The sequence below is a fragment of the Jaculus jaculus genome, chromosome 12 (genome assembly GCF_020740685.1).
Source record: "Jaculus jaculus isolate mJacJac1 chromosome 12, mJacJac1.mat.Y.cur, whole genome shotgun sequence".
Classification (NCBI taxonomy): domain Eukaryota; kingdom Metazoa; phylum Chordata; class Mammalia; order Rodentia; family Dipodidae; genus Jaculus; species Jaculus jaculus.
In genome coordinates, this window is record NC_059113.1 from 109,084,240 (window position 1) to 109,108,520 (window position 24,281).

At 44.9% G+C, this 24,281-nt stretch overlaps 3 protein-coding genes across 11 annotated transcripts in view; 1 reads left to right on the forward strand and 2 right to left on the reverse strand.

Annotated features, from left to right (window-relative positions):
• Med12l (mediator complex subunit 12L) overlaps positions 1–24,281 on the forward strand; it is a 291,510-nt gene that overhangs the window by 185,789 nt on the left and 81,440 nt on the right. The gene's annotated exons all lie outside the window — the stretch shown is intronic.
• On the reverse strand, positions 11,417–13,640 carry P2ry13 (purinergic receptor P2Y13). The gene is made up of 2 exons (XM_012948155.2): positions 13,484–13,640; positions 11,417–12,629 (listed from the first exon to the last, which is right to left on the reverse strand). The coding sequence occupies exon 2, from the start codon at positions 12,624–12,626 to the stop codon at positions 11,616–11,618; it is 1,011 nt and encodes a 336-aa protein (XP_012803609.1). The 5' UTR covers positions 12,627–12,629; positions 13,484–13,640; the 3' UTR covers positions 11,417–11,615.
• The window catches only part of P2ry12 (purinergic receptor P2Y12), a 43,071-nt gene continuing 39,634 nt past the window's right edge, over positions 20,845–24,281 (reverse strand). For 8 of the 9 annotated variants that reach the window (XM_045131455.1, XM_045131460.1, XM_045131457.1 and 5 more), the window contains one exon: positions 20,845–22,606. In XM_045131455.1, coding sequence (XP_044987390.1) covers positions 21,571–22,606 — 1,036 coding nt within the window. In that variant the 3' untranslated portion in view covers positions 20,845–21,570. The remainder of the gene's footprint in view (positions 22,607–24,281) is intronic. The other variant, XM_004655911.2, reaches the window with a different exon arrangement.

Consider the following 24,281-nt stretch of genomic DNA (forward strand, 5'->3'; position numbering starts at 1 on the left):
ACCCGCTTAGGGACGGCATCTCAGTGCTTCTTTGACTGGTGATTCAAAGTAAGCCTGGCAGGGGAAAAGTTAACATGAGGCCGACTTGAAGCCTTAGGCTTGCAGTGTTGTGTGCCAGCCTCGGGTTAGGACTTGTTAGAGCTCGTCTTACTGACATTCACCAGGGGGCCGCGCGCCTGGCTGTGAGTGGAGAGCAGCGATGGAAGGAGCAGCCAGCAGCCCATGCCCTTGTTACTGCCCCTGTCGGGGAAGCTAAAGCTGCACTGTTTTCCTCTTTTCCTTTCTTTTTTTAGTAGCGAGTGTTACGTGTCACAGAAATCCTGGGAGCCTTCATGGCAGTGATCACCTTGCTGGGTGCCTTGGAGAGCCTCTCACATTCATTTCCATTCAGGGCACTGTGTGTGGGTTCTCTCACTATAATGCTTAAAAATGTTTTTTTAACCCTGGTAGTGACCTTATTTTCTTTTCATCTTATTTTTAAAGATGTGAAACAAGTCACTAGAATTTATCTAGGCTTACAAATTACTTACTACTTTCTATGTACACTCCATTCCCAAAGTACACACACACACACACACACACACACACACACACACACACCGTCACTTTCTCTCTTCACTGTTTGGGGAGAGTGTGTTTGAAGTTGCAGTCACCATAACAAATACACCACTCTTAATTACCTCAGCAGATATTCTCCCAATACAAAGATAAATTCTTTTTTTATTTTTAAATTAATTTTTTTTTTAATTTGAGAGAGAGAGAAAGAGGTGGAAAGAGAGAGACAGAGGGAGAGGAAGGGAGGGGATGGGCGCATCAGGGCTTCCAGCCACTGCCAACAAATTCGAGATGCATGCCCCACCTTGTGCATCTGGGTTATGTGGGTAGTGCAGAATTGAACCAGAGTCCTCAGGCTTTGCAGGCAAGGGCCTTAACCATTAAGTCATCTCTCTAGCCCCCAAAGACAAGTTCTTCTACCTCATTACAATACTACACCAGTCATGATACTCACATTGAAGCCATATTTAGAAATACTATTGCATTAAGTTTGGCCATTTCCCAGTATTTTTGTGGAAGCTATTCAGTCATTGCACATTACATTTGGTTTAATGCCTTTTAGATTGCTATTGGTCAATGCCCGCATTCCCAAGGTCTGTGCGTTGGAGTGTGTGCATGGGCAGGAAGGTGCTTCACTGTGTTGTGAGGCCTGAAGTGTGCACTGGCTCTCAGAGTCATTGGTAATTTATTTTTTAATTAAGAATCTTGATATGTGCCAGGCGTGGTGGCGCACGCCTTTAATTCCAGCACTCAGGAGGCAGAGGTAGGAGGATCTCCGAGAGTTCGAGGCCACCCTGAGACTACATAGTGAATTCCAGGTCAGCCTGAGCCAGAATGAGACCCTACCTCGAAAAACAAAACAAAACAAAAAAAAAATCTTGATGTGTTATCATATTGTAGTTTGATCATATTTCCTTCCTGTTACCCTCTTTGGTGCCTCTGCTCACCCGTGTTACACTAAGCCCTCCTCCGTCCAAGCAGCCCTTCTATCATTCCTTTTTTTTAATGTTTTTTTTTGTTTATTTTTACTTATTTGAGAATGAGAGAGAGAGAAAGAGGCAGATAGAGAGAGAGAATGGGCGCGCCAGGGCCTCCAGCTACTGCAAACAAACTCCAGACGCGTGCGCCCCCTTGTGCCGATGCCTCATTCTTTTTGTCCTCCTGTGTTTATATCTAAATGACGGTGGGCTCAGAAGAGTGCAGGACTTACGGGGGTAACGACAGCCACTGTGAGGTTGTATCTGGAGAACTGCCCCAAAGTGCTCTTTCCTACCCTGCAAATTCTGTACTTTTCCCGTGGTGTTGTCTGAGCCTTAGAGGTGGGGATGGAGATTCCACACATAGTTTTAAGCTCTTAATAGCATCTTATTTTCAGCTTTGACCAGTTTTGTGTCTCCTCAGTGTCTACCACCGTCTCCACAGAGAAGCTTCTCTGGCCAGCAGTGAGAGAAGCACTCAGATTGTCTCCACCACCTCCTCTGTAATGTTCCCTGAACCCTGGAGGGTGTGACGGTCATGACTTGTGAGCGCTAGGTACTGGGCCTTCTCTTCTGCAGAAAGAGACTTCCTAACCAGAAGTGAGAACAGCAGTAAGCAGTGGAAGAAACATACATCTAGAAGGGAATTTGCGGGGCTCACCACATTCCGCCCTGGTTTGGGACACAAGAGGATTCATAGGTTACTAGTGAAACAGTCACCAAAACCAAGCTCACCGGAATTGAAGTTCTCTGGGCCTCAGTGTCTGTATAATGAGGATTCCAGTTTAGTTACAGAAAGATTGGATGAGGATCCTTACAACCTTATTGCTTTTCAGAAATACATTCTTGAAGAGTCAGGTACTTGGGGCGTTTCTGGCAGCTAACAAAAAGTAAGACTTAGGTAGCATTACTGGTGAGACTCTTCAATTCTGAAGTGAACCCTTCATTTGGTGAGAAATATTGAACCATGGCACAACTTGGCCTGGGTTCAGTGTTTGACCTGCGGGCTAGCTGTAGTTTCTCTTTGTAGGTTTTCTTATTCATTCCTTCGTTCTTGGCTTCTCCAGCTTGGTTCAAGACCTGGGGTAGTGTCCTGTCCTGCAGGGAAGGGGGGAAGGAAGGCGGAACATTCATGCTGTGAACTTTCCTCTCTGGCTGCAGTCTCTCTCAGGTGTATCTGGTGTTTCGCCAAGGAACATTCATGTAAAGGTCCTCGGAATCCTTTAACTCATTATCATAAAATGAAGACAAGCCAGAGATAATTGACACATAGCTGTATATGATCAGTGATTTCTTTTGTTTATTCCTTTTTTTTTCTTTTTGATAGGCTAGCTTTGAACTCATGATGATCTTTCTGCTTACGCTTCTGAGTGAGTGCTGGGGTTATAGGCATGACCCACCATGCCCAGCTAAGTGATCCCTCTTTTCATGTAATCAGAACAGGCAGCGGAATTTATAGTAAAAACCCTGCCACGTCTTACTGTTCCATCTCTGCACACAGGCTTTCCATGGCTGACATCAAGTAGCCATGCATTTGTGCTGTGCATAATTATAACAAACCTTTTAATATCCCGTAGACTTGATTGCTGCCTTTGGGTTCAATGCTGTGCTTGAATGACTGTGTTTAACCTGTCACTTGAAATAATTTGTATATGTTAGGTCGATGTACGCCTTTCCTTGCAGGGTAACATTATTTACAGTGACTGATTAAAGGGAAGGATGCGCTGGGACTGAGTGTGAAGGCACCTGTTCATGATCTTACACTCAGGCTCTCTCCTTGGCTAGACCACCTGATTCAACTCCCTCCCAGCTGGGCAAATCATGCTTGTGAAGAGCAGTGTGCGGCTGGACAAAACCGGTAATTGGGGTCAGGCAGACCCCAGTTTGGGTCCTAGCATCTCTACTTGAAAGCACTTTTACTTTGGGCAAGGTCATTAATATAACAACCCTCCTTTCTTCTTCATATCCCAAATAAGTTCACAAAACTTAAATATTTGTTATTTAGTTATTTAGTTTTCCTTTTTGGAGGTAGGGTCTCACTCTACTCCAGGCTGACCTGAAATTCACTATGTAGTCTAAGACTGGCCTCGAACTCATGAACTCATGGTGAATCTCCTACCTCTGCCTCCCGAATGCTGGGATTAAAGGTGTGTGCCTCCATGCCCAGCTTCTAAAAACTCAAATATTTACAAAGCAGTTCCTCCAGGTTGAAGAATTGGTTGTTATTCTGGGAACAATCATGCACATTTACTTGTTGGAAGGCTGAGAGAGTAAGAGAATTACTTGGGGAGCTGGGGAGGACTCTGTACACAGGGCACACTTGGAATGATTACGAAGGTAATCACCCTTCAACTCAGAGGACGAGGCACAGGCAGAGTAGGTGCCCTTAGGAAGCTCCCAGTCTCCTTTAGCGAGGAAACAGAGTCTTTAAAATACTGTTTCATGATCTTTCTTCAGTTTTCTCTTACAGGGGATAAAATTAGGAGAAGGAAGCTGGTCTCAATAGATCCCTGAACTCAATTGAATAAATTCTCTGTAGCCTGGGCATTTCTGACTTTAAGAAAGAGAAGTATACAACTCAATGGGAGGAAAAAATAAATAGATAAAATTAATGTTGTATGTGATATAAATTCAGTGCATTAAACTAGTATTTAGACTGAAACTATGAAAATATCCAGGCATACACCAGATCAGGTTCCTTGAGACGAAGTAAAGTTACATAAGCATCATACTCTTACACGGAAATTCAGAACAAAAGCACACATTTCACTCCTTCATGCGTCAGGAGGTTACACTGGTCTGCTGGGTGAGGCTTCTTACAGGAGTAGCAAAGTTATCATATTGAGTAGAGCCTGAAAACTTGTAAACACACTTCACGTACTGGCTCTCTCTTGGGATGGCTGTTCCTACCCACTCTGTGGCTTTTACAGTCTTTCTACTCCCTCTTCCCCCGCAGAGAGTAACCAAAGTCTTCATGACCCCACGGTGAATTCCAGTGACCCCACTAAGGAGGACCCTCCTTAGTGGAATGGGGGTGGGGAAAGGGAGTGTGAGTATAATCACCCCCTCCCGAATGACTGACTGCTGCTGTCATAACTCATCACCCAAACCCCGTGGTGAACACCAGCAATCCCACAGAGGAGGCCCTCAGTGGGGTGGGGGCAGGGAGGGAAGTGATGGTACCAACAGATGATGGTCCCCATAAAGTTCCTACTTCAAAAAAAGAGAGTATAACCTTAAAAATCTAGAAGAGGAACTAGTTGGCAAGAAGAGATTCAATGGAGGGGTCAGGAGAAGGGACAAAGTTAGCGTTGAGGATTATGATCAGGGTACCTTGTGTGTGTGTGTGTGTGTGTGTGTGTGTGTGTGTGTGTGTGTGTGTGCAGGTTGTCCACAAAATGAAAACAGGGCAAAATTTCAGCTTCCTTTTCTTTCACATGCTTCCCCACCTCCCCCCCCACCCCCATCTGAGGCTTTTCTTTCTCTAGTTTCTCTCCTCCAACCCTGTTTTGTCTACAAATACTTCCTGTAAACACAGGTGAGGCAGGCAGTCAGGAGCGCAGGTACCGCGCATGTGGGGCGTGATGACACCTCCGTTTTCTGAGAGGCTGCTTCCCCTGGCCCAGGTGGCACCCAGCCATTTGGCGGGTAACAGATCTGCTCACTGTTGCTCGTGGAGCGCATCTCACTCCAGCCGAGTGCTTCTTGTGGGAACATACGACTGATGTGCACCTCTTCCTGGCCATTCACGAATGGGGGCTCCTTTCCCTCGCCTCCTGGAGCTTGCTGACTCCTTCATAGAGCGTGGTTGTGTGGACCATCACTTCCTCCTTGAGTCTCTTTTGTTCCTTGGTTTCTAGTGTATTGGGGACTCTACCCTCCATACAGCACCCTCACTAGGCATGGCCCCTAGTTCTCCTTCTGTCGTTTTTTGTGTGTGAGACTTGTGCAACATAGCCTCAGAGGCTCTTTTTATTAAAAAAAACATACTTTATTTATTTGAGAGAGAAAAAGAGGGAGAGAGAAAGAGAAAGAGAATGGGTACACCAGGGCCTCCAGCCACTGCAAAAAAAACTCCAGATGCATGTACCTATCTGGCTTCCATGGGTCCTGGCAAGTTGAGCCAAGGTCCTTTGCAGGCAGACACCTTAACCACTTAGCCATCTCTCCAGCCAAGACGCTCTTTTTTTAAAAAAATTAATTTTTATTTATGAGTGAGAGTATGGGCACACCAGGGCCTCTTGCCGCTGCATATGTACTCCAGACCCATGTACCACATTGCATATCTCGCTTTGTATGGGCACTGGGGAATTGAACCTGAGCAGGCAGGCTTTGCAAACAAGCACCATTAACCACTGATCCAGCCCCCTGGCCTTCCTCCTAGGGTCTTACCTCGGTTCTCATCTTCACTTTCTGTCTAGGAGCACTTGGCTTCTAACCTGGCTATGTCTTGGTCCAGTTAACCCTTGCTGGCTTGAGTCGTGGACCTAACTCTCTCAATGACTACTCAAACTCAAGATATGCCAACTCTGTTAATTCGCCTTTGCTCATGATCCAGTGGATCTCCCACCTTGAGCTTCTCCCGAGCCGCGGACTCGGAGCAAGAGAGAAGGGCTGCAGGAACTCCCCTGACCCCACGGAGCCTATTACATCTTCACCACAAGCGTGCTTTACTTGCATTCCCATTGCTCTGTTTCACCTTAGAATCGAAGTGTTTCTCCTTGGAAAATGCAAGTCCACACAGGTTTGAGGCCCTTGGCTCTTCTCTGCATGGATGAGAGACCAGTTGATCTCCTGGCCTCCGTGGGTCTTTCTGCTCAGTTATCATGTTGTTCAGGTGTTTTTCTTAAAGCCTACATTCAAGCTCAGAAACCTCAGCTTTCTGTAAAAGACTCCCTGTACCATGCACTGTACCATGGTCTACATGAGGCTCCTGTGCCCTCAGCCTCAGCTCAGGCTCTCTGCGCCCCTCCTTCCCCAGCACATTCCATGTTCCCTTCTGGCTGCTCCCCATGCTCCTTCAAGCTGCTCATCTCATGTGAGCCCTTTCTCAGTTTCTCCATTTGGAACGAGCCCGTCCTTCCTGACGCCTCACATGGCCACTCCCCACTTTGCTGCTCACTGTGGTCAGCACACCTTCCTCTCCAGCCTGCAGCTGCAGAGGCTGGAAGGCTCTGTGCCCAGTGGGATGGGACAACTGCCCTCCAGAGCAAGTGGGTCCTGTCCAGGCTTTTGTTCCTCCCAAGAGCCCACCAGGGCTGCGGGGGGTCTGCAGAGTGACACAGGGTGCCACCCCTGACCCCTGCCCACACTGTGGGTGTTGAATGAGCTTATTTGCATTGAGCCTGTCTTTCTCCTTTCCCTCCACTAGGACTTGGTCAGCCCACGTGGAGTTCCCCAGCAAGGAGGAGATGCTGGTCTTGAGCCTACCTGCCTGGGTGTCCAACTTGCTTGCTGACAGTTGTGTCCACCAAGGGCACAGTTTCTGTCCTGGTTTTCCTTTAGTTTTCATCTCCTTCCTTCCTTCCTTCCTTCCTTCCCTCCTCCCTCCCTCCCTCCCTCCCTCCCTCCCTCCCTCCCTCCCTCCCTCCCTCCCTCCCTCCCTCCCTCCCTCCTTTCTTTCTTTCTTTCTTTCTTTCTTTCTTTCTCTCTCTCTTCCTGTGAAGAGGGGCCTCACAGCGTCTGCTTCAGGGATTTTGTGGTCCTTCGAAAGGTGACGGTCCTTGCCAACAAAGTGCCCAGCACAGTGCTTGCACCCCACAGGCATTCAGGCTGAACGTGGGGTGGGAAGGCCCTTGGGAGGTCCTTGTTAACTCCTGGGTCAGGGTTTACCCGCCAACGGCATCTGGGCCGTCGAGAGCCCACACATGAAGGTGTTGTTTTTGTGGAACCCGGGAGTGTGGGGGTGGCTCTGGAAGTTTTGAGCATCTCAGGAGCTTCAGCACAGCAGACTGAAGTAAGGTCCACATTCTCTTGACAACATTGTGTGGTCTATTATCTGGGCTTGTAGATCCTTAGATGTGCTTAGATGTGCTTGCAGGCCTTGGGAAATCGCATGGCCACCTGCCCTTTGTCGATGGGAGAAAGCTGCTAGCAGTACCCAGCGAGCGCTTTGTGCGCCTATCTTTCTTAGGAAGAACGAGTAACGTGTGCTGAAATTATTTTCACTGCTCATACCTTATCACAGCTGCTGGCACCAGCTGGCACCTCTCAATTCTATTCCCCATTAACGCTTGGGATAAAATAATGGATGCTCCCTTAAGTGGGGCATAAACTTCCCAGGCTGCCAAGTCGTGGCATCACCTGTCATCTTGTGTCTACCCTGCTGTCTTACTAACAATGTTCTTTTGTCCCCAGTAGGGCAGTGCAGTGGATCCATTTTTTATATTTTCGAGACAGTCTAGCTCAGCATAACCTGGAACTCTGGACCTCTCTTCATAGCCCAGATTGGCCTCAAACCCAGCATCCTCTGGGCCCCAGCTTCCTGGGCTGGAATTACAGATCTGCAGAATTACAGGCTGTGAATCAGTCTCCCTGGAGCTAGAACCTTAGGGGACATTTAGTGAAGGGGCTCTAAGTGTGTGGGTCACACCTGTACTATCACCTCAGGGTGGCTCTAAGCCTCACTCCAGACCCTCCACTGAGAAACGTGGGCGGGGGGGGGGGGGCGGTGGGTCTGGTGGTTTGTGTTGTAGGATGCTTCCAACTGATTCTGGTGTCAGCTAAAGTCTGTGAACTTGTACAGCCCATGTGATCTATGCTTAAGTCACCTGCATTTGGTTTCCATGTCAAATTCAAAATGAGGTCTGTTCTTTTAAGTGCGTTGTAAGCCCTGTAGGCTGCACCTCTTAAACACGTTTTTTCCTGGGAGTGGACCCTCTTTGATCTTGGCTTTTTTTTTTTTTTTTTTTTTTGCAGTGGTGTTTTGTTTTGTTTAGGGCCCATTAGACTTGGTAAAGGAGCTTCCTTCTTGGAATGATGTCACAGCCTTCTAGCCTCTGACTTGGGAGTTCTCACTGCTTTTCTACCCCCACCCTCTTTTAATGACTCCCCATGACTTCTCAAGAATTCTTCCCCGTGTGGCAGCTGTATACCCTCCCCCACCCCTTCCTGGTAGCTGGTTGAGAGCCTCAACCTCTTTATCCAGTAAAAATAGTTGCATTTTAGCTTTTGACAAAATCCCACATTTGTGCTAAGTTTGCTGCTATATCAAACATTTTAAGCTTTCTTCTGTTTTCTTTTTACTGCATCAAAGCTGCTAGTTTTTCCTAAAGCAGAGTTGGAGTTTTTTAAGAAAAGTTTAGTGTAATTTAAGCATGGATATTAAGATGGGAGTGGGGATCTTAGCTTAAGAAAATTCTGTGTCCTGGAGTGGGCACCATCTTCTGGAGATTCATTCAAGCTGCTGGGGACTTTTAAAATTCTTTCCTATGGGTTATTTATGGCTAAATTACATTATCCTAGTTTGCAAGTATTCTAGAACTTGGATTTATAATTACTAGTTTAGAAAGTTCTTCATCTTGGGAATACATTTCCTCTCTCAGTGTGTGGACCAGGCCAGGCACTCAGCTTTTGCTGTTGTTTTGCGATGGTCTTGCTGAGCAGCCCAGGCTGGCCTTGCGTGGTGACCCTCAGGCTCTGCAAGGCTGGGGTTCCATAGGCTCTGCAAGGCTGGGGTTCCATAGGCACGCACCACAGTACTGGCACAAGCACTCTGCCTTTGGCTATGATATTATTATAAAGGGATCAAGTTCATGTACTTATTGAAGATAGGCTTGCTATTAAAATTATAAAGTCTACTTAAACATTGTATACATTCACCATAACTGTATTCACAGGAGACTGAAAAATATCAGAGGTGCAATATATAGGTTATGCAGCAAATAACCAGATGGGCACAGGCAGTCACTTCTAACAGTGTCAGTCCCTCGTGACTTCATGACATCTCTAATAGTAATGATTTCATTTATTAATAACCAGATGGGCACAGGCAGTCACTTCTAACACAGTGTCAGTCCCTCATGACTTCATGACGTCTCTAATAGTAATCATTTAATTTTATTTGAGAAAATGAGACTCAGACATGGAGTGCTTTCTAAAGGAGAGCATTGGGAATCATATTTACTGTACTTATAGATCTTACTTCCCCTTTACCAGCAGCGGGTGATTAGTGCAGATCAGCTGTTTCAAAACTGAAACATTTGGGCTGGAGAGATGGCTCAATGGCTAAATGTGCTTGTTTAAAGGCCTGATGGCCCGAGTTCAATTCCCTACTACCCTCATGGCACCAGATGCACAAAGTGATGGATGCATGCATCTGGAGTTTGTTTCCAGAGGCCCTGCTCATTCTCCCTCTCGCTCTCTCTTTCTCTCTGCTTCCAAATAAATATTGAAAACCCCTTGAAATGTTGGGTGGCAGGACACAAGCATCCTAGGAGCTGTTCTGCCCCCCTGTTACATTCAAGAGCAGCACCCTCGGCCTTGGGGGCACTGTGTGCTCTTACACTTTCCTTTCAAGAACTCACCCCTTTCTTCCTTCTCAGTGCACAGGCTTGAATCCAGGACCTCGCACATACTAGGCAGGTGTGTTAACACTGATCTCACTGCCATTCAGTACTGCCCCTTGATAGTCACATCAGTGAGGACTGACATTTCTCATCTAGTACATGAGACCCATTTGATTTGTTTTAGCAAACATTTATTCATACTGATAAGAGACTATCTCTGCCCTTCATGCATACATGTCACTTTAATATTGTTATGATGCAGTGTGATAAGTTCTGTAACTGAGGCATGACAACATACAAGGGCAGGGGTGGCAGGGGCAAGTTGAGCAGGTGACGATCTATAAGTAAGGGATGGCATCTTAGCTGTTTCATGGAGGAAAGAGCTTGTGATAGGTGAGTCAGTGGTGTTTCCATATGCAATGGAGCAGGGACAAAAATGTCATGTAAGCATAAGCTTCAAGGGATAGGCACACAGTTAGGGGACGATGCCAGGCAGGTAGGCAAGCTGTCTTGCCCTCGAGGCCCTGGTGACCATGGAAGGCGGGAGGCCTGGCTTCACTCTGTGATGGCTGTACTGGGGACTAGTAGAGGTGACAGGATTATTTCTCCCTTGTGTATTTCCTCTGAAACCTTAGTGTGCACAATTCTAGATAGCAACATCTGACTTTAGAGAAAACCTAGTTACCACGAAGATTCAGGAGAAATATGGGGGCAGATGAGTAGACTTTGAGAAACCTTCCACATGCTCATCAGTGAGTATAGGCGGCAATGACATTGCTAGTGTGTCCCAAGAACAGTGCATTCTGCTTGAAATGTTGTCTATGGAAGACGACCTCTCCCCCAAATAAACACAAGCGAATAAATACAGAGACGGTCTGCCTGTCTTTCAAGAAGCGCAGCCATCAGTTGGCACTAACAGCTTGATGTTGCCGGGAAGTCGGCTACAGGATGGCGCCACCCAGCCGTGGGGTGTGAGCAGTGGTCACTGCCTGCAGGGCCGCGGGCATTGTCTCCTGGGCAGGCCTTGCCGAGTGGCAGCCTGCCCCTCGCAGGCTGGACTTCGGGAGAGAGCAGCCGCCTGGGCCTCGCGCTGGGCCCCGTGCGACTGACCGGGGAGCACCCTTCCTCCACAATTTCAGAGGAGGCTTTCATGCATTTTGGTTTCCAGACCCTGCATGTCCTTTCTATTTGGAACTTCAGTTTTTTTGGTTTGTGTATATAGACAAGTATTAGTCTTTGGGGATAATAAAAACAGTGATGCATGAATTATGTGTGCAAAAGAATACCAGATGATGTTTACAAGGGAGCTTAAAGCTTTTCCAGGCTAGTGAATGCTCTGGAAAAGATGACCTCTAGTGGCCATTTGCTTCTCTTCCATTCTCTTAATGTGAGTTCATTCTGTTTATAAATCTATCTATGTGGTTAAAATTTGAATCACCTTTTCTGTACACCAGGGTAATAAAATGTAAGAAAACACTCATTCCGGTCTCTTTTCTTTTATTGCTTAAATTATATTTTCAGGCAACCGATGTTTTGAAGTCTCCCCTAAACAGAGGCTAAGCCATGTGGAAAGTGGTCAGGCTAGGATGACATTGTCTGTCTGACTGCTGTGGTTCTCCTGGCCTGAGGAAGACATCCTTTTCCCTTTCAAAAAGGGCAGTTTTTCCGTGAACTTTTTACACAAGAGCATGTATATCAAGGGATCCATGCAAATATTAGTTGCCGCCAAGAAGAGAGTTGATTCTTTGGCGACAAACAGTTGGTTTTCCAGCCTACAGTCAGTGTGATTGCTAGTCTGGCTTTGAGTATACGGGACTCTGACAAAGTGGAAGGGGGCGAAACACAGGAAGAAGATGGCCATCACCACGAATACCTTCCCCTCCACTGCTCTGCCCTTGCCCTCCTTGCTTTGGAACTTTCTGGAAGAATCGTACACTTTCTTTGCAATCACCACATAACACAGAAGCATCAAGACAAAAATAGTCCAGAAAACACCCTGGCATATGTAATTTACCAGCCGGTGCCATTTCAACCCCAGGGGCACCTTTAGGGACGTACACTTCACAGACGATGGGGTGGCTTCCTTGTTGCTCAAGATCATGTTTGGCACGGAGATGAGGAAGAAAAGAACCCAGACGAGCATTGAGGCAATTTTTGCAAAAACAGTTTTTTTTGCAAAAAGCTTCCCAAACGGCCTGGCAATCTTGAGGAACCTGTCAAAAGCAATGAGAGCCAGCAGCACGATGCTGACGTACATGGCCCCGTAGAAGATCACGGACGAGAAGCGACACACGAAAGCCCTGAGGCGCCACAGCCACGGCTGTGAATCTGAGAGGATTTTGAAAGGAAGCATGAGTGTCATTACCAGGTCGGCCACCAGCGTGTTTTTGAGGTAGACGATGAAGGTGGAGTTGCTGGGAATGTGAACGAACACCCACAGGGCCAAGGAGTTGAGCAGGATGCCAGTCAAGAAGACCACCGCATAGAGGACCGGGAACACCAGCCGCGTCACCCGCGTGTCCCGGGGACACAGCTCAGACTTGTTGAAGGCCTGCATGGCCGTGGCGTTGAGTGTCTCCTCCAGCATCGGCTAGTGTCAGTCAACAGGTGCCCAAAGGAAAGAAAACAAGAAGCCCTCAGGACTACTGTTTGTAAGCCAGCCTTCAGCCTGGCAGCACACTGCAACTCTCCACATTTACTCGGGGCATCCAGAGATCTGTTACAAAAGCACATGCTTCTGGGCAGAACTTTTAAGGCACTTAGTACATTTTGGGTGCCATTGCTTCTATTCTTTAGAGTGAAGATATTTTTCTGTACTCACTGTGACAAGTGCTAGATCAAGACAGAAGTGGTGTGATTGATTGACTTGGGTTTTAAATTTCATAAAACAAAGATGAAGGAAAAAATCTATTACAGACTTTTTCTTAATGGAGAATACAATTAGCTCAAGTCATTGTGAAGATGGAATTCAAGAATGACTGTATAGGGGAATTGTATGGAGCTATTGGGAGTAAACCTACTCTCTGTAATAGAAAAAAAGCACTACATTAGCTCAAGGAAAAGGAAGGCTTAGTATTTACTGCAACACGTTAATCCTGAACAAGAGGATAAAGAATTTTGAAAATTGGGCAAGAAAGTTGAAATTCAGTCAGTAGAGAAGATAGACTCTTCTGTATTATTTGGGTAATTATGGATACATCTGTGCTGCATGTTTATTTTCTTTTAGTAGCATTACTTTTACACCCCTGTGAAATATCAGACCTTATTAACAAGCTCTGAGCAAGCAACACCCCAGTGAAGCAATAGTAATGTGCATGAGGTCTCTGTAGATTAGGTAATGCATATTATAATCTATGGCTTGCAGGAAATTAAGCACAGTCATTTAGTGGCCACCCTATTCTGCCTTTCATGAGTAAGCACCCCATAAGAAATGCCGAGACTCACCCTCGTTGGGCAGGCGGTGGGCTCCTGCTGTGTCCTGTGCCCGGGCAGTCATCAGCTCGGCCCGTGAGAGCCTGTGCAGCGAGGCTTCTGCTTTCTTGTCCTGGGCTTGCTTCCTCCTTTTCACTTGTGTACATCCGTCATGTCACCTCTTAGCACTGGTTCATACTTAGACATTTGCACGATCTCCCAATGCTGGTTTTTGTTTTGTTTTGTTTTTTTCTGGTGTCAAGGGATTGAACCCAAGTCTTTGTACCACTCAACTACATCCCCATCTTAACATACCATTTTAGAACAAACTATTTAACTGTTGATCTATCATGAATTGAGTACATGCATATAGTTGTACTTACCTTTGTTTTCTCATAAAACTTTCCTGAAGTTTACCTTCTCAATACACATGCTCTGTGAACTTGGTAACTCATGTGTAATTATGAGAGGTGGAAAGATGAAGGACATACTTCTAAATTATAACTAAGTAGTAGGATCAGAATTGAGTCTAAAATAAGACAGAAGCAACTTCGGTTTCCCTGCAAAGGAGGCATTCCAGATGTTTGCGTTCAGAAGGATGGTCTGTTTAGTTATGCAGACCTTGGTCTTGGTCTTTTGGTTCTGAGATCTCTGAGAAATGCAATGTACCATGTTTTCTAAGAGGTAAGGTCTCCTGGCCCTGCATTTTCTGGGTAACATCATTTGTTATTATATTAGAGACATGTTTTCTAAGCTGCCTATCTCAGTTTTCTTAGTGATGAAACAAGTTTGAATGCAGTAACCACTTCACAGCATGGAAAGGGGTTGGTTGCCCAGTGCGGAGTGCACTGGGCACACTAATACGACAGCTGCCTTTTGCTGTTGTGCAGGATCCCAAACTGTGACAAAGTCATACTGTTTTTTAGAAAGCCATTCTGAGATTTGAGATGCTTTTCTCCATTCTTGTTATGTCTGAAGTCCAAGACTTAAAGGATTCATGAGTCAACATTTGGCCAAGGTCTGTAATTTTTTTCCTTGACATCTCATGACTTGTGGAGAAAGTGTACTGTAGAAGACAGGGTGTTTCCCTGCCTGATGGATGAGAGGAAAGAGGAAATTAGGAGGTCTTGTGGAAGATATGGGGTTCTTCATGGTGAGTTTCATTTCATATTTCCTGCCACAAGCTAGCTCACGGTATAGTTGCCTGAACTAGGGGTTTGGATTAGTCCAAAAATTCTGGATTTGATTTATGATTCTGGATATATAAAATTTATGTTTTCTTGAATACTTTAAAGCTCAAGACAGTTAGCTGCTGAAATAACTTGAGTTGGCTCATCCTAGTGGTCAGCACATTAATTCAGACACGCTGATCTTTGGGAGTTCAGGCTGAGGACTGCAGTAATGTGATGGGGCATAACTTAAGTCCCCCCTTCTCTTTCTGTGTGTGGGAGCATCTGCATGTGCCATTGAAGCACATTAGAGATCAGAGGACAGCTTCTGGGGTTTGGTCCTTACCTTCCATGGCATTGTGGAACCACCATGGGACATTTGCCCGGCTAGCTGACCCACAAGCTGCTTGGTGATTCTCCTGTTTCCACCCCCATTCTGCCAGTAAGCATGCTAGATTACAGACGTCTCCGTCTCCTGTGTTGTCCATTCACACAGGTTCTGAGAGTGCAGACTTACACACTCATGCTAGATTACAGACATCTCCTGTGTTGTCCATTCACACAGGTTCTGAGAGTGCAGACTTACACACTCATGCTAGATTGCAGACGTCTGCTGTGTTGTCCATTCACACAGGTTCTGAGAGTGCAGACTTACACACTCATGCTAGATTGCAGACATCTGCTGTGTTGTTCATTCACACGGGTTCTGAGAGTGCAGACTTACACACTCATGCTAGATTACAGACATCCCCTGTGTTGTCCATTCACACAGGTTCTGAGAGTGCAGACTTACACACTCATGCTAGATTACAGACATCTCCTGTGTTGTCCATTCACACAGGTTCTGAGAGTGCAGGCTTACACACTCATGCTAGATTGCAGACGTCTGCTGTGTTGTTCATTCACACGGGTTCTGAGAGTGCAGACTTACACACTCATGCTAGATTGCAGACGTCTGCTGTGTTGTCCATTCACACAGGTTCTGAGAGTGCGGACTTACACACTCATGCCTGATTACAGATGTGTGCTGTGTTGTCCATTCACATGAGTCCTAAGAGTGCAGAATTACACACTCATGCTTGTGCAGCAAGTGCTTCACTCACCGAGCCGTCCCCTCCGCCCCCAACTCTTATATTTGTGTTTGCTTCTTAAGGAGATTAAAAACCCAGCAAACCTTTAAAATAAAAATTTTGAAGTAGAGACTTTAACCCGCCTAGATAATTATTAATTTTCCAAATCCATTTTCTAGATGGCTTGGCACATTTCACTTTAAACAGGGGATATTCTGTACAGAGTACTTTCATAATGTGGAAACTGGAAATCACATTTTGGTCAGATTTCAAAATGCCAAAGTGTAGGAAACTCTGAAAGGAGGAAGCGATTAGCAGTACTCACTGTGAGATCCACAAAGTGCAGCCTTTTCAGTGCTTTGCCTCAGTGAGTGCAACGGAGGAGGCAGGGAGGAGTGGAGGCAGTGGAGGATTTGGACATCAGGGTGATCAGGGGAGGAGTGGAGGAGCGGAGGGTTTGGACATCAGCGTGATCGGAAGAAGAGTGGAGGAGTGGAAGGTTTGGACATCAGGGTGATCAGAAGAAGGGTGGAGAAGTGGAAGGTTTGGACATCAGGGTGATCAGAGAGGAGTGGAGGAGCGGAGGGTTTGGACATCAGCGTGATCAGACAGGAGTGGGGACAGTTAGGGTTGAAACATCAGGGTGATCAGAGAGGAGTGGAGGAGCGGAGGGTCCCCGTACTTGGCCTGGCAGATGTGAACGAACCGCTTCTTCCACTCTCCTTTGGGACTTCCCACCTGGATCAAGGGTTACAGTGAGAGCGTTTTCACTGACATGGCTCAACAGTATGACACACTGCAAAGATGAAGGATAGATTTCTGTTTGGGTGAAAGCTGAAGTGGGCGCTGCTGTATTCCTGGAAGAGAGTTTTAGTTTCTGTCTGAGTTCCTGAATACTTTCCTCAGGTCACATGAAGCTTTAAAAAATTTCAGTTATAGACTAACCCAAAGCAATGGGCTAAAGAAGCTGTAAATTGAAGAGTAAGTGTAATGATCTTTTTGGTACATAAATTACTTTCAGAGAATCTTTTCATTTGACTAGAAGTACACAATAAAGTAACAATGTTACTGCAAACAATATTTAATTTCAAGTACATATGTACTTACATGTATGCATCAGATCATTGCTTTGGTCCATGTTAGGACAAGTACACTGATCTACTTTTTCAAAGAATATATTTATCCTGATAAATATATAAAGTTCCCTTAATTTAGTTGACCTGCTATTGATGGACATTTGTTTCTGATTTTTCCCTATTAGAAACAATGCTCTAGAGCATATACATACTTTTCCTTCCTTCCATCTGTCCATCCATCCATATATAACCATATACTCTTGGGCACTTGGCTTTAACATAGTTGTAGGAAATTTTGTAGTATGGCTGGATCAGAAGTGATATATCAAAATGCCTGATGCTGTTTTCAAAAATATTTCTCAACAGAGTGTACCAATTTACAGTCCAATCAAGAATCATATTCCTGTGGCTAGAGAGATGGCTTAGTGGTTAAGGTGCTTACCTGCAAAAGCTAAGGACCCTGGTTTGATTCTCCAGTACCCACATTAAGCCAGATTCACAAGGATGCACATGCATCTGGAGTTCATTTGTAGTGGCTGGAGGCCCTGGTGCACCCATTCTCTTTCTATCTACGTCTCTCTCTCTAAAGTCAAGACATAAAATATATTAACACATGAATCATATTTCCAACATTGTTATTAACATTGTTTTAAGTCAAGTTATCAGGCTATTTTTGTACCTGTGTTGAATAAGTCTATGTCTGTACTTCTCCCAAGGTCCATGTTCTAACCCCACCTTGGCCGTTACTCACCATGAGTGATCCACTTTTTCAGCCCCAAATTAAGGAAAACCTACATGCTTGAAGAGAGTGCTAAGTTTCTAAAATTTTTCTACCTATTGTTAAAGTACTGATTCAAGGTTTGGTAATCTTCTTTTAAAAGAGCAAGTTGAGAAATATTTTCAGTCATGCACGTCACGTGACTTCCGTTGCCATGGCTCAGCCAAAAGCCCGCATGCTTGTTGCCACAGCAGGGGGACAGTCTTAGATAAAGCCTCACGATGTGGTGATGGTGCAAGCGAGCCTTATGTGTGGGCAGTGAAGTTTAGATTTCATATAAATTCCATGTGGCACAAATTCTTATTCTTCTTTTGAACTTTTAGCCCACAAGCCCTTGAAAATGAATGGAGAATTCCTAGATCATAGTCATAAAGCAAGTGGTGGGCTGGGATTTGAACCAGGGTCTATAAAATGTGCCCCAGATACTTCCTATGAGCACACCCTGAGAGCCACCCTTCACCAGCACCCTCTGACCTGGTAGGTGGTGGGACTGAGACCACATTTTGTTGACTCATGCTTTTTTGGCTTTCACTTTGTGCCTACATCTGTAAAATTTGGCTTCATTAAAAAATAAATTTTATTGTGAACTATGGGGTTTAGGGTTTAATATTATTATTACTCTTATCGTCAAAGTAGCTACAGAACGAGGTGGTGGTACATTCTATGTGTCACGGGTGTCCAATAATGCTGCCCTCTCCCAACTATTTCTGATTTTGCTGTTTGTTGTATTTTATTTATTTATTTTTAAACATTTTATTTATTTACTTATTTGAGAGGTGGGATGGGGGAGAGGATGGGCACACCAGGGCCTCTAGCAACTGCAAATGAATTCCAGGTGTATATGTCACTTTGTGCATCTGGCTTTACATAGGCATCAGGGGACGAACCTGGGTTGTTAGGCTTTGTAGGCAAGCGCCGTAACTGCTGAGAAGTCTCTGCAGTCCTGCTTGTTTATCCTTCTGACATAGGGTTTCTCCATAAGCCTGGCTGCCTGGTTTCCAGGTACCTTTCAAGTGGTGAGACTTAGGGCAATAGCTGTCATGACTGGCTCTCGCATATTCTTGACTAGGTTCAGTTTGATGTAGGAGTCTGTGGTGCCTTTCAGTAAGGAACCCACAACAAAGTGTGATTCAGTGTTTAATACAAAATTTCATTTTGTGTATTTATTCCTATGAAACATGTGCATCCTAGATATCTTACAGTTGTTTTTTTTATTGATTTATTTGAGAGCAACAGACAGAGAGAGAAAGAGGCAGAGAGAGAGAGAATGGGTGCTCCAGGGCCTCCAGCCACTGCAATTGAACTCCAGACAAGTGTGCCCCTTTGTGCATCTGGCTAACGTGGGTCCTGGGGAACTGAGCCTCAAACTGGGGTCCTCAGGCTTAACAGGCAAGCACTTAACCAATAAGCCATCTCTCCAGCCCTTACAGTTATTTTTAAAAATATTTAAAAATTAATTTTATTTTTTTAATTTAAATTTTAATTAATTATTTATCTGAGAAAGAGACAGAGAAAGAAGGAGAGAGAGAGAGAGAGAGAGAATGGCAGTACCAAGGCCTCTAGCCACTGCAAATGAACTCCAGACACATGTGCCACCTTGTGCATATGGCTTTATATGGGTCCTAGGGAATCAAACCTGTGTCCTTTGGCCCTTCAAGCAAGTGCCTTAACCACTAAATCATCTCTCCAGCCTCTTACAGATCCTTTTTATTAAAACACGAATACCACTGGCATTTCTAATTTATGCATTTGTTATGGAAAAAGAATGTCTTTGCAGTGAACTTACAGTGCAGCCAGAAAAGAGGGGTGATTCAGGTAGTAACCTTTCCGCCCTGCCGTCTTCCACATTCCGCACATGTGAGCCCACGAGGCCTGGGACCTTGGATGGCATACCGTTACTTTCCGTGTTGTTTTCACAAAGTGCCTGACAGCATGCCTGAGGCAGGGAGGCTCCTTCTGGCTTACTCTGTGAGGGACGCCCTCCATCATAGTGGCAAGACAAGGCAGCTGGAGCTGGATGCAGCTGGTGACGCTGGTGACTCTGCACCCCATGAGTTGGGCCATGGGTGCTGCACTCTGCTTCCTCCCGGCTTCCCATTTTCAAGGTGGCATCTCGCGCTAGCCCGAGCTGGCCTGGGGCTCAAGTCAGTCCTCTTGCTTGTGTTTCTGGGTGCTGGGACTGCAGGTGAGCAACCCGCCTGGCCCCTGGAATGGACTGCGTATGTTTAGAGTGGGCCTGCCCTCCTCACTTCACTTCATCTAGACGATCCTCACAGATCGTCCTGATTCTAAAGCCCATCACGTTTACAGTCAGTTTGCCATGTGAGTTTAGTTGAGGGGTACAGTTAGTCACCTATACAGTACTAACATGCTGTTGTTCTTATCAATACGCACAAGTGAATACTAGAGTGACATTTCATGGCAGTAATGACTATAGTTTTGGCCAGGTGTATACAGAACATGCTCTTTCTAAGGTGCAATATTGGGGATTGAACCTGGGCCTTGTACATTTCTAGTCAGGTGCGCTTGCCCCGAGTAAAGTTCCCAGCCTGCGCGGCACACTTTTCACAAATTCCCTGTCCCACCAGCACATACAGTTCTCATGTGGGGCAGTAGAAGAGGAAGGAATGTGGCCAATTGAGAATGCATCCAGATTTTATAGAAATGCAACTCAGGAAGTTGTCTTAGGTCTGCAAAGCCCAATTTCTCTATTCTGTAGCCTTCCTTGCTTTATATTTATATCTATATACATATCTTCTGACGTAATTTTTAGCTATAGATGTCTATACTCTCTTCTGTTTGTGTATCACCTGAAGATCATTAATAGTTGAGACCGGAGATGTTACCTTCCGTACATCATTATGCATTTGTTTAACTTAAAAATATCAGATATGGCCCTGATCTGGACACTACACACAGTGAAATGTTACACCATGCCCCATTCAATAGGCACCAATACTGTGTCAATTACAAATAAAAATGCATTGAGATATCAAATACAATCTGTGTGACGTATGACAAGCGTCACCTATTTTATCATTTGTATGAAACTTACTGAGGTGACAATGCGTTGTGTGAAGGGCTTTGCACCATAGCCTGCGACAGAACAGTGCGTTGACAACATTTCTTAAGTAGCTTGATGTAAGGGGAAGAGGGCAAGCCTTAGAATCTTGTAGTATTGAACAAAGAAATCCCAACACAGTGAGATAGAATAAATGTAAATTTTTATATTATATACACAAAACAAACAGGTAATTGCAAATAGTTTCATTGCTTTACTCTTAGTAATTATGCTGTGTGGTTTAGTCATCATATTTAATTCATTTTTCTTTTGCTAATTCAAGAAGTAGGTGTTTCTACAAGCTGGTTAATAAATTTAAGTGCCAATAATAATGTATCCATCAGAATTTCCAAATTATAAGTAAAATTGCTTTCTATATTGTTAGGGAAATATTAATTGTTTTAGTATCAAAATGTCATAAAAGAAGCTATATCTTAATGATTTCATTCACAATGTCTGCTCTTCATGGAAATTAATTCCTTACATTCTTATCATTTTAACATTGAAAAAGTTCAACCTCAGCAAATACCATTTAATTTTTTTAAATCTTGGGTACTTTTACTGTAAGTGGTATAGTTACTCTGCTTGATGTATTGCTAAATATTTTTAGTTGATTATAAAAATGAGATAGTGATTAATGAATTTTTAAAATTAGGGCAGACACTCTAGGCTTACCCATTTAGCAGAACCTCTGTAAATCATAAATGGTTTCCAATATAAGACACCAATTGGATGCAGTACATTGTACTTTATACCTGCAGGTGAGGTTTTGCTTTTTTTCCCCCATTTTCCTGCATTTCAGATAGCTTTTGGCCCTGGAAAAGCCTATGCAGATGAGAGTCACACTCCGCGTCTCAGGAGTCCTTGTTTTGAACTGGGCGGCCACGTTGCTCATCTCCTTAGATGGCCATGTACTTGGAGGGTGTGAGTGCCAGCAGGTGAGACCGGAGTTCCTCTGCTAGCTGCTCACATGGGGGTCTCCTCGCTCGGCTCCCCACCATCCTGTCCTCTCTTCCCGTGCCCTTCGGAGGGTGCTGCTGCTGAGCTAGAGCAGGTGAGCATGCCCAAGAGGGAAGTCCGGAAGGCCTTACAGAGGAAGAAGTAGATGAAGGGGTCTAGGCAGGCGTTGAGGGACGCCAGCCACAGGGTGCTCTCCTTCAGGTAAAAGAGAGTGTTCTCAGCGGCGCAGTCGAAGACGTCCCGGGTCTGGCTCAGAGTGTAGGGAATCCGGGCGAAGTGGAAAGGAACGAAACAAATGAAGAAGACGACGATGATGATGAAAACTCGGACGTTCACTTTTTTCTTGGGGGCTTGGCCTGGCCCCCTTGCTCTCACATAGGACCTGTAGAGTTCTTTCGTAATCAGGGTATAGCATACAGTGATGATGAGGAAATTAATCCAGAAAATGACTTGGCAGATGTAATTGACTATCTCGTGCCACACCAGCCCGAACTGGGACTTGAAGGAGGAGCATCTCTTCACCTTCTCCTGCGGCCTCCTGCTGGTGAGGAGCATGTTGGGCAGCGACAGCAGGAACATGAGCACCCAGACGGCGGCCGAGAGCGCCTTCGCCCCCCGCAGGCGGCCGGGGCCGGACGGTCTGAAGGGGTTTGCGGTTTTCTGGTAGCGGTCCATCGTGATCAGCCCCAGGAACGAAATGCTGATGTACATTGTGAAGTAGAAGGTGACCGAGGTGACTTGGCACACGAAGATTCTCAGAGACCCGGTTTCCAGTTCAGCATCGCTGAGAATCTTGAACGGAAAAGTCAAGATCATGAGAAGATCGGAGATGACCGTGTTCTTAAGGAAGATGATGAAGTTGGATTGACTGCGGATTTGGAAGAAGATCCTCATGGCCAGGCTGTTGATGATGAGCCCGACGAAGAAGAGGACGGTGTAGAGCACCGGGAAGAGAACCTGGGTGATCTTGTAGTCTCGGGTGCAGATGCTGCCGTTTCCCGGTGCCCCGGTGCTGGAGTTGACGCTCTGCATTTCTCCCCTGCTGGTCCCAAAGAGGAATCAGGGCAGTTAATGTTAGTCTCAGGTCACTGGCTTTGCTGTTAGCTGTGTGCATAACTCTTCTGTCAAGTCTAGCCTTCCCTAAAAATCAACTTTTCTGGTACTGGCTGTGGCTGAGGTAGGGCTAAATACAAAACTGCTCCTCACGATATTTGACCTGATTGAACACTGCATCTCCATCAAGATAAAATGATCTGAAGTGCCCTGCATGATGTGAACAACTCCTTGTTGGCTGTTTGCGTTCCCCTGGTCTAGTATGAGCCTGCCTACACTACGTCTGAAAGCTAGAAGAGAGGTAGCTGGGTGATACAGTATTTGTTTTCCCATCTTGGTTTTATGCCTTTTAGCTTGGAGTTTCTGTTCTCAGTGTCTAGTCCCACTGCACCCTTATCTCTGAAATCATTTAGTATCTTCAAAAGAAATAGTCTTGATATTCCTCACCTCACAGTGGCCGATATTACCTACACAAGACCTTCATAAGAGCAGGGAAAAAACGATGACATCAAAATAAAAGAGAGTAAATAGAAGGAATTTGGGAAGGGGAAAGTGGGGGTGGTGGGAGGGAATTATCATGGTTTATTGTGTATACTTTTGGAAGTTGTCAATAAAATGATTAAAAACAAAAACAAACAAAACATACAAAGACATGATTGGCTAATTGGTTACCAGTTAGAATTGTGAATTGAAAAGTGCAAAGAAATCAGTGTGAAATCACTCTTGGGAAACTTACTAAGTAAATAAAGTCACAGAAAGCAACAAGGCAAAAGATTTCCCTGTATGTTGGAAGAGTATGTTCCTTCCCTCTATTATTTAGTCATGCAGTCAAATGGAGACTTACTAATTAGCTCCAAATGCTTTTAGCCCATGGGTATCTCACGGCCCAGTTGTTCAATATATTTGAAGGTTTGCGTACATTTTTCTTAACTGCTGCTCAGTGAGAATCTTAAAACTAGGATATAAGCAAAAAGCCCGTGTGCATGCGGTCGTAACTTGACGCTCCTCTTAGCAGTCAGCACACATTTTCTAGGTTCGGTGTGGAGAGATGGTGGCTGAAGTAGAACAGCAAAGCTCTGCCCTTTCCTGCCTGCAGAGTCTCACCCCAGCAGCCAGCTTAAGCAATGGTAAAAGTTGACTTGAATATGCTGATAGCTAAATCTTGAAACTTAAAATGAAATTTAATACTCTTTTATTTTATCAGACATAAATAAAAATAAAACATTATTTCTCACATTCAGAGTCATGTTGAAAGTGCACATTCCTAAATTTTTAAAAACCCACAAATCTTCCAATGAAAGATTTTACATTACAAATGAAGGTGGCATTCATTTCCTTTAGACATCAATAATATTTTTTAATCTTTTAATTAGCGAAAATTAAACAAGAATATAACTTCAGTTTCTAATCTCTCCCCGTCCCTTAAAAAGCATACTTGTCATCTTTTTAAATATTAGATACAAGATAACTGCTTTCAACCTTGGCTGTTTGCTTTTACTTGACAGTTTCGACAATTCTATCTTATGAATGCTCCTTCTGTATGGTAGGTGAATTATTTTCCAACTGTTCTGGACATTAAGTATTCAGTTCCCTCTATCTAATTTAAACCTCATGGTCAAAATCAAGTAAAACTGTTTACTGTTTGCTTTGCATATTTTTTAGTA